The sequence below is a fragment of the Gadus morhua genome, unplaced genomic scaffold, assembly GCF_902167405.1.
Source record: "Gadus morhua unplaced genomic scaffold, gadMor3.0, whole genome shotgun sequence".
NCBI classification, from domain to species: Eukaryota; Metazoa; Chordata; class Actinopteri; order Gadiformes; family Gadidae; genus Gadus; species Gadus morhua.
In genome coordinates this window covers 112,322-121,734 of record NW_021963964.1, presented here as the reverse complement: position 1 = coordinate 121,734, position 9,413 = coordinate 112,322, and the positions used below count along the sequence as shown (strand labels likewise).

At 46.1% G+C, this 9,413-nt stretch overlaps 1 protein-coding gene across 3 annotated transcripts; it reads right to left on the bottom strand.

The window, feature by feature from the left end:
- Positions 1–668: 668 nt before the first annotated feature.
- On the bottom strand, positions 669–7,742 carry LOC115538262 (class I histocompatibility antigen, F10 alpha chain). 3 transcript variants are annotated; one of them, XM_030349944.1, is made up of 9 exons: positions 7,430–7,742; positions 6,025–6,040; positions 5,773–5,931; positions 4,524–4,801; positions 3,055–3,375; positions 2,761–2,862; positions 2,492–2,515; positions 1,880–1,947; positions 669–1,172 (listed from the first exon to the last, which is right to left on the bottom strand). In XM_030349944.1, exons 1-9 carry the CDS (start codon positions 7,482–7,484, stop codon positions 1,167–1,169), a joined length of 1,029 nt encoding a protein of 342 aa, XP_030205804.1. In that variant the 5' UTR covers positions 7,485–7,742; the 3' UTR covers positions 669–1,166. The 3 variants fall into 3 exon arrangements, with proteins under 3 accessions (XP_030205804.1, XP_030205802.1, XP_030205803.1); XM_030349942.1 differs by having other exon boundaries at positions 5,773–6,040; positions 7,430–7,734; XM_030349943.1 differs by having other exon boundaries at positions 3,076–3,375; positions 5,773–6,040; positions 7,430–7,733.
- Between the last annotated feature and the right edge of the window lie 1,671 nt (positions 7,743–9,413).

Sequence of the window (9,413 nt, the reverse complement as noted above, 5' to 3'; positions counted from 1 at the left end):
ACGGGCTCTGACCTCTGACCTCCCACCTGGAGCCCCATGTGACCCGGCCAGAGGACGGGCTCTGACCTCTGACCTCCCACCTGGAGCCCCATGTGACCCGGCCAGAGGACGGGCTCCTGATCAACTCTCATCATCACATCACTCATGATCACCGAGCGTCGTGTCCAGGAATGTTTTAATAAAGCGCTGAGAGCAGAACGCTGGGACTCCTGTGAGCTCATTACACCAAACATACACAACGCCTTTAGTTTCAGGACGTTCTCATCTACAAGCTTCATTTAAAACCCCTAAACAGCATCGCTCTGGTACATTGGAACTCCACTGAAAAGGTGATGAGTGATCAGTGACTTTTCCTTTGTTTTTCCTGACCTTCCAAGCCCTCTAAGACAGACTTCCAGCGGTGCTGTGACATAAAACAGAGTCTTGGATAAAGTGGAGAAGTTTCCGTTAAGCCTGTAAAATGTGTGCTGAAAAGTTAGAGTCTACCACAACATGAAATAAGCAGACTGGAATTGGGAGTTGGAAACTTTATTGACAGCAAAAAGAAAAAAACAGCTTGTAATATGTTAATTATAAATCCCACAAAAAAAACCAGTGTATTCCAGCAACTCTAAAATATTTTCCAAAAAGGCTGATGTGATAATGATTATTTTATATATATATATATGTATATATATATAAAATAATATTAAAGAAGGATTAATTAGGGCCAAGGACAGTCTGAATCAACTGGATTACCGCCCCTTAATAATCCTAATAATATCATATTAAACATCTTAAACATTATAAACCCACACGTTAAACAAACGTTATGCGGTGAGCAACCGCATCCTAACTAAGATGGCCGCTCATGAGGGAGATCATGTTGCCATGGTTTCAAAGCATCAGTTACAGATCGGCGAGTCAACCAATGACTCAACAAATAATCAAATGCACAACTTAATGGAATATGACAGTGATTATAGTCGGTAATAATCACTTAGTTATACTGTAATAAGAGTAGATAATGATTTCATTTATTTAAGCTTTCTTAGTGATTAATTGTTGTTTTCCAGATCAAAGTGAGTCAGAGTGTTGTAGTTGAGTCTGAGGCGATCTGAGCCCCACGCCTGATGGTCAGGATTATGATTGATGATCAATCCTCCAACGAGAAGCCTCTTCATCATTCAGCTCTAAACACCAAGGGAGCACAGGTCAGCTCCAACCATCTATCAGCACCTCACTGCTCACTACCTCATCATGAGCCCACCACATGATAGGGCTGGTACCGTTGGACTCCTTGGAGTCTCTTTCATATGGCATATCGTTTGTGTAGATAGCATGAGGTTAAAGAGATTGTTGAAGCATAACTGTTAGCGTTTAGCTTCTACCGGGAGTTAAACGCATAAATTATGTAAGAAGCAGCTAGCCTCTAGCATATAAACAGGGTCCCCACATACAAACACCCGATCACAATCATATTTCAAATCCATACATCTTTTTAGGGTTAAAAACCAAGTTGTGACCAAACTAACAATATCACTATCAAATGAATATTGTTACAATATCACTATCAAATGAATACTGTTAAAATATTACTGTCACTCATGAATACTATTACAATATTACTATCACTGATGAATACTATTATAATATTACTATCACTTTGATAAAGTACAAAATATATTACTGCGATGAAGTACTATGCATATATCTGTGATGAAGTACTATATGACTGTGATGAAGTACTATTTATATGACTGTGATGAAGTACTATTTATATGACTGTGATGAAGTACTATTTATATTCCTCTCATGAAGTACTGCAGTAATGTACTGTGAAGACATTAGTGCCCTCCCACGCATCCTCCAAAGAGTTGTGATGTCACAGAATACTGACCTTGGGGTCAGGGGTCGGGGGCAGAAGACGTTTCTGACCCTCAGGGTTCTCAGAGCTGGTGTCAGAACCTGGCAAGAAGCAGACGGTGAGGAGCTGAACGGATCTACAGAGCTAGGTGTATCTAGATCTACAGAGCTAGGTGTATCTAGATCTACAGAGCTAGGTGTAACTAGATCTACAGAGCTAGGTGTATCTAGATCTACAGAGCTAGATGTATCTAGATCTACAGAGCTAGATGTATCTAGATCTATAGAGCTAGGTGTATCTAGATCTACAGAGCTAGGTGTATCTAAATCTACAGAGCTAGGTGTATCTAGATCTACAGAGCTAGGTGTATCTAGATCTACAGAGCTAGGTGTATCTAGATCTACAGAGCTAGGTGTATCTAGATCTACAGAGCTAGGTGGATCTAGATCTACAGAGCTAGGTGGATCTAGATCTACAGAGCTAGGTGGATCTAGATCTACAGAGCTAGGTGGATCTAGATCTACAGAGCTAGGTGTATCTAGATCTACCGAGCTGTATAGTCCACAGACCAGTCACCATGGTATCTGTGTTGGTAGTATTGTTAATCATGAGAGCAGAACTGCAGTAAAAACACACGTTACTCACCAGCTGCTGGACGTTTGGCTGAACCTAAGGATCAGGAGAAATGATCAGTGTGTGACAGTGGTGAACATCATCATGTTGTCTACTTTCATATTCTTAATGCCTCAACATCACTGGGGCCTGGACCTTAGAGGAGGTTCTTCCTCCAGTGATGGAGAGGTTTCTACCACCAGACCGCTAGAGCATCACGACGACCAATCAGAGTCCAGGAAGGGACGCAGCGAGGGGGCAGGAAGTAGGGGCAGCTGGGGGTCAGGGGTCAGCTCACTCACCGTTCCTCTTCCTGTACCAACAGACTCCCGCCAGGACCAGAGCTCCAACCAGGAGGAGGGCCCCCGCCACAGAGCCAGGGACGAGGAAGGGCCCTGGGAGACCTTCAGGGGGATCAAGAGCAGGTGATCAGGAGGAGGGCCCCAAGGAGGTGGAGGAGGGGTGGAGGTGAGGTGAGGTGGAGGTAAGGTGAGGTGGAGGTGGAGGTGAGGTGGAGGTGAGGTGAGGTGGAGGTGGAGGTGAGGTGGAGGTGAGGTGGAGGTGGAGGTGGAGGTGAGGTGAGGTGTGTCCCCTACCTCCGTCCCTCCCAGTCTTACCCCCGTTGGTCCTGATGAGGGCGGGGTCCAGGGGGGTGGAGATGTCCTCGATGCCTTTCAGCTGGACCACACACTCGTACCTCCCCCAGTCCTCCTGTGGGACGGCCGTGAGGTCCAGGTCCACGCTGACCTGGAAGGTCCCGTCGTGGTTGGGGAGGACCTCCCCGGGGTCCACCTGCTCATGGAGCTCCTGGCCGTCTCTCCTCCAGAACACCACCACCCTGTCAGGGTAGAAGCCTGTAGCATGGCACACCACTGGGGAGGAGGGGCTCCTCTGGAGCAGAGACACCCGCGGACGCTCTGGAGAGAGAGGGCGGGGGGGGGGGGGGGGGGGGGGGGGGAGAGAGGGGGGAGAGGGAGGGGGGGAGAGAGGGGGGAGGGGAGAGGGGGGGAGAGAGGGGGGAGGGGAGAGGGGGGGAGAGAGAAAGGGGGGGGGAGATAGAGGGGTAGGGGGAGGGAGAGAGAAAAATTAATCTTTTTGATTTTAAACTCTTTTAAACCTGAAATAAATGGCCTATTTTCATTGATGGGTTTCTAACCCCTCTTCCGTCTCAGCTACTCTTCCCTCTCTGTGCTCAGTGTAACAGTGATCATACAGCGCGGATCGGTCCTGCACACGCCCGGACTCCCGTTACAGAAGCTATCGTCATGATCTCTATAGTAACGATGATAAACATAACCCAAGTTCACGGGTTAACAGTTCAATAACCAACACAACACAATGAAACATGGCGGATAGCAAGAAAAAGGGCCGACAGTAAAATGTCAATTGCATAAATGATGGATTTATTCCTTCAGAGATCACCAGTGGTTTACCTATGTGCCTGCTCTGAGATCACGTTTTCTCTAATGAGGCCATGAAACCCTCACGGTTACAGGAACATTCATTTAAAAAACATCCTGACAAGGCATCCAAAGATCCAGCCTACTCCAGTCTCTGAGGGATCACCGTTCAAGGCGTCCTACAATCAACTTCCTGTTCGCCCGGAACGTCAATCAAAGTGAAGTCTTCAAATATAGCTTTGTTAATGGCGATAGTTAGTGATAGTTCACTGATATTCACTTGATTATTCAGGTGATGTGAATATGTTGTTCACGTTAAGTGCACATGATTTTTGTCCATGATAAAATGACGCGTCTTGTAGCCTACATTTAATGTTCCTTTTGATTTAAAAAAAACTACATTACAACCAATGCTGATGTTGACGTGCTTCTTTCTTATCCAACCAGCCTCCTATTGCTTATAGCAGTGGGCGAAATCTGGTTAATAATAAAAAATAAAAATATTTGTTTATTGTATTCAAGCACTAACAGCCCGAGTGTGAGTGGGGTTGGTAATGGATACAGCCGACCCACAGGGAGGGGGGGGGGGGTTCACTACTGCTGTAGTGTATCAGTTAATCCACCAGACATGAGTCGGCCACGCCCACCAGGTCATGTGACTCTACCTGTTCTCTGCAGAGTGCTCTTCCCATAGGCCAGGTACTTCTTCAGCCACTCAACACACTCCTTGGTGTAGTAGTTCTTCCTGTATTGATTATCAGCTCTATTCTGATCCCATCTCAGTTTGGTGGGGACAGCCTGACGTACTGGAGCGACCCAGGTCAGGGTCTTCAGGTCAAACGCTATGAAGTCCTCTCCATCGTAGGCATGCTGTCTATAACCATCAGTAGTATCATCCTCATCATCCCACTCACAGCCAGACATCACCTGAACAATGTGGGCAACCTGAGAGAGAGAGAGAGAGAGAGAGAGAGAGAGAGAGAGAGAGAGAGAGAGAGAGAGAGAGAGAGAGAGAGAGAGAGAGAGAGAGAGAGAGCGAGAGAGAGAGAGCGAGAGGTTAACTGTCTGTCTGTAGGTTAACTGTCTGTCTGTCTGTTAACTGTCTGTCTGTAGGTTAACTGTCTGTCTGAAGGTTAACTGTCTGTCTGTCTGTAGGTTAACTGTCTGTCTGTCTGTAGGTTAACTGTCTGTCTGTAGGTTAACTGTCTGTCCGTCTGTAGGTTAACTGTCAGTCTGTAGGTTAACTGTCTGTCTGTAGGTTAACTGTCTGTCTGTAGGTTAACTGTCTGTCTGTCTGTAGGTTAACTTTCTGTCAGTAGGTTAACTGTCTGTAGGTTACATGTCTGTCTGTCTGTAGGTTAACTGTCTGTCTGTCTGTAGGTTAACTGTCTGTCTGTCTGTAGGTTAACTGTCTGTCTGTCTGTAGGTTAACTGTCTGTCTGTCTGAAGCTTAACTGTCTTTCTGTCTGTCTGTAGGTTAACTGTCTGTCCGTCTGAAGGTTAACGGTCTGTCTGTCTGTAGGTTAACTGTCTGTCTGTAGGTTAACTGTCTGTCGGTAGGTTAACTGTCTGTCTGTAGGTTAACTGTCTGTCTGTCTGTAGGTTAACTGTCTGTCTGTAGGTTAACTGTCTGTCCGTCTGTAGGTTAACTGTCTGTCTGTAGGTTAAATGTCTGTGTGTATGTGTGTGCTCCTGCGTGTGTGCTCCTGTGTGTGTGTGTGGGTGTGTGTGTGCTCCTGTGTGTGTGTGTGGGTGTGTGTGTGCTCCTGTGTGTGTGTGTGTGTGTGTGTGTGTGTGTGTGTGTGTGTGTGTGTGTGTGTGTGTGTGTGTGTGTGTGTGTGTGTGTGTGTGTGTGTGTGTGTGTGTGTGTGTGTGTGTGTGTGTGTGTGTGTACATATATAATGTATGAACATACCTCCCGTCTGGTTGAAGCGCTTCTTAGCCGTCTCTACGTTGCCCTTGTTGACCTGCTGGCCACCCTGATATATTCTAGTCTCCTCCTCCCAGTAGTCTTGGCGGTCTCTGGTGACCTGGTCCATCCAGGCCTGTTTGGGTACGGCTCTCTTACTGACGCTGTCATAGTGAACAAACTGAACCCCATCCACCATCCCAACAGCCACAAACTCTGGGAAGGATGAGAGGCCAGACGACGCCGTTTGGAAATACCTCAGAGAGTGAATCACTGTGGACAGACAGACAGACAGACAGACAGACAGGTTAATGCTGTACATCACTTGAGACAGACAGACAGACAGACCCCCCCCCAGCGTGTGGCTCCACCCCCTCCTCCCCCCCCCAGCATGTGCCCCCCACAGCATGTAGCTCTGCCCCCCCCCCCCCCCACAGCATGTGGCTCCTCCCCCCCAGCATGTGGCCCCGCCCCCCCCCCCCCCTAGCATGTGGCCCCGCCCCCTGTCTACAGAACATTTATGGAGGATTTATTTTAACTGTATTGACATCTCTCCAGGTTACAGTGAAACGCTTTGTCTAAGCTTCATTTGAATCCTCCACTCAACTAGGAATGGGTTAACCTAGCTATCTGTGTGGTATAGGGGGAATGGGTTAACCTAGCTATCTGTGTTATATACAGGGAATGGGTTAACCTAGCTATCTGTGTTGTATACAGGGAATGGGTTAACCTAGCTATCTGTGTTGTATAGGGGGAATGGGTTAACCTAGCTATCTGTGTTGTATACAGGGAATGGGTTAACCTAGCTATCTGTGTTGTAAAGGGGGAATGGGTTAACCTAGCTATCTGTGTTGTATACAGGGAACGTGTTAACCTAGCTATCTGTGTTGTATACGGGGAACGGGTTAACCTAGCTATCTGTGTTATATAGGGGGAATGGGTTAACCTAGCTATCTGTGTGGTATAGGGGGAATGGGTTAACCTAGCTATCTGTGTTGTATAGGGGGAATGGGTTAACCTAGCTATCTGTGTTGTATAGGGGGAATGGGTTAACCTAGCTATCTGTGTTGTATAGGGGAATGGGTTAACCTAGCTATCTGTGTTGTATAGGGGGAATGGGTTAACCTAGCTATCTGTGTTGTATAGGGGGAATGGGTTAACCTAGCTATCTGTGTTGTATAGGGGGAATGGGTTAACCTAGCTATCTGTGTTGTATAGGGGGAATGGGTTAACCTAGCTATCTGTGTTGATAGCTAGGTTGATATGATGACATGAATTGATAAAGAATTAAAGTGAGTAGGGTCGAACAGTATGAAAGTGGTTCTGATAAACCAACACATCTGTTGACTTTAAGAACAGATTCAGAAACCCGACATCGTCCTCCGGTTTAGTCTCAGACTAACTTTCGTTTTCTCAGCTCGGACCCAAAATGAAACGCAGTCGAAACAAAACGCAAACTGGTTTCTGAAAATTCCGTTTAAATATCGGAACAAGTGAATGATTAATCATCCTGTGGATTAGTTGTTCGAGTTTGAGATTGTACACAAACGCAGTTTCATATCAACAGTAAAGACAGCGAAACTAAGCACTGCTTCGGTACCACTATAATTCTAGTTCCGGGTCTATATATAGTTCGGACCGAGACGCTCTGAAGGGTCCTACCTGCAGACCCCCCGGAGAGGAGCCCCAGCAGCAGCAGCAGTCCCAACGCCCCCATGCTGAGTGTGGAGGATGGTCGTCTGGTCTCCTGAAGTTCTGAACCGGTGGGACTCGAGGGGAGGGAGGAGGGAGACCCGCTCGACCAATGGGAATTCAGAAAGGCGGTGGCGTCATTAGTTACCAGGTGGACAACAACAACAGTTGAAGTAGAAATAAGTGTAGCAACCGAACGGGCAGGAGAGCCTCCGGAGAGGCCGAGTAGACCTCAGTGTTCAACAGATTAAACACAAACGCACACACACACACACACACACACACACACACACACACACACACACACACACACACACACACACACACACACACACACACACACACACACACACACACACACACAATAAGAATATAAAATATATACATAGTATACTAATAATAATAATAATAATAATACATTTAATTTAGAGGCGCCTTTCAAGACACCCAAGGTCACCTTACAGAGCATATAGTCATCATACATTTTTTAAAAAACTAGACATTGTGGAAAAAATAAATAAATAAACATAAGCAATAAGAAATAAATAAAACAAAAACAAGACAAAACAAAACAAAAAAACAATCAAAACAGTGATCAGTTAGACGTTGTGTGCGAGTTTGAACAGGTGAGTTTTGAGTGACTTGAAGGTTGTAGGCCTAATGGTGTCTGACTGTTTTATGTGTGGGGGGAGGGAGTTCCCTGGGTGCTGAACAGCTGAATGACCGGGCACCCATTGTAGTGAGTCGTGATGTGGGGATACATAGTAGTCCAGCAGAGGTTGAGCGGAGGGAGCGGGAGGGAGTGTATTCTTGGAGGAGGTCGCAGAGATAACTGGGGGCTAGGTTATGGAGAGCTTTGTAGGTGAGGAGTAGGGTTTTGTATTGGATGCGGTAGTGTACTGGGAGCCAGTGAAGTTGAATGAGGACAGGGGTGATGTGGTCAGATGATTTGGTGCGGGTGATGATCCGGGCGGCTGAGTTCTGAATGATCTGGCCTAAAAAAAAAAAAAGTTTGGTTCCTGTTGGTTGTCAGTTGAGGTCATGGGTAGGTAGGGAATTTATTTTATTTTTCAGCGGCAGCGGATGATAGGTAGGTTGTTTTCATTTAAAAACGAGAAAATTCGCTCATCCTTGTACAGAATGAAGAGGTGCTGTACCAAAACGTAATTATAGAGGTGCTGTCAGGCGCGTCGTTAGCAATTGAAAACATCCGGGGCTTTAGCCCGGGGGGGAGCACCGTCCTGACTCCTGCGTGCTACGGTATCTTAATTAATTAAATAATTAATTAATTAATGTATCGATTAATTAATTAAGGGCGCCCCCAACACATAGGTCGCCTATGCCGAGCGCCAGGGCAAAAATAAGACATTAGAATAGCCTATATAGCCTGCGTGCACCTACCCGATGTCAAGAAGCCATCGCTGCTCCGACGGACCTTTCTCCCCCAGCCAGGCAACGCCAAGTAAGTAGTGGTCTGCTTTATGTTTCATTTTTAAGTTATTACTTATTGTCAGTGTAGGTTTAATGTTACAGATAAAAACATGCTTTATATTTAGTCAGCATTTCAGAGTTCTAATGTTTTCCCGGAATATGCATTCCTAAACTGTTCACGTCAAGTTCTCTTTAAGATCGCATGAGATGATATGTGCTATCGCGCGACCTGTAACCAGGAAGTAAACACTCGCTTGCATGAAATGATATGCGCTATCGCGCGACGTGTAACCAGGATGTAGATTTAAATAATGAAAAAATAATCTTCCCAGACTGTTTCTGTTACTTGCTTATGCTGTATGCAAGTTGTTTAAGAAGCGTATCTCCATATAAATCTGAGCTGTACATGAATCTGTTAATGAAGTCTCATTTCGACTCCTTCCTCCACTTCACTATTCATGTTCTGTTGCTTGCAGTTAACTACAGCCGCCCTTCCTGGGTAACACCACCACCAATCCCTGGT

Bases quoted from the DNA above. Each gene is read 5' to 3' on its own strand.
- LOC115538262 (XM_030349942.1), bottom strand. From the start codon at position 7,484: ATGGGGGCGTTGGGACTGCTGCTGCTGCTGGGGCTCCTCTCCGGGGGG. The intron at 4,802-5,772 runs TATGTTCATACA...TCTCTCTCAGGT, and splicing joins CGCTTCAACCAGACGGGAGG to TGCCCACATTGTTCAGGTGA. The intron at 2,863-3,054 runs GTAGGGGACACA...ATCCCCCTGAAG, and splicing joins TAAGACTGGGAGGGACGGAG to GTCTCCCAGGGCCCTTCCTC.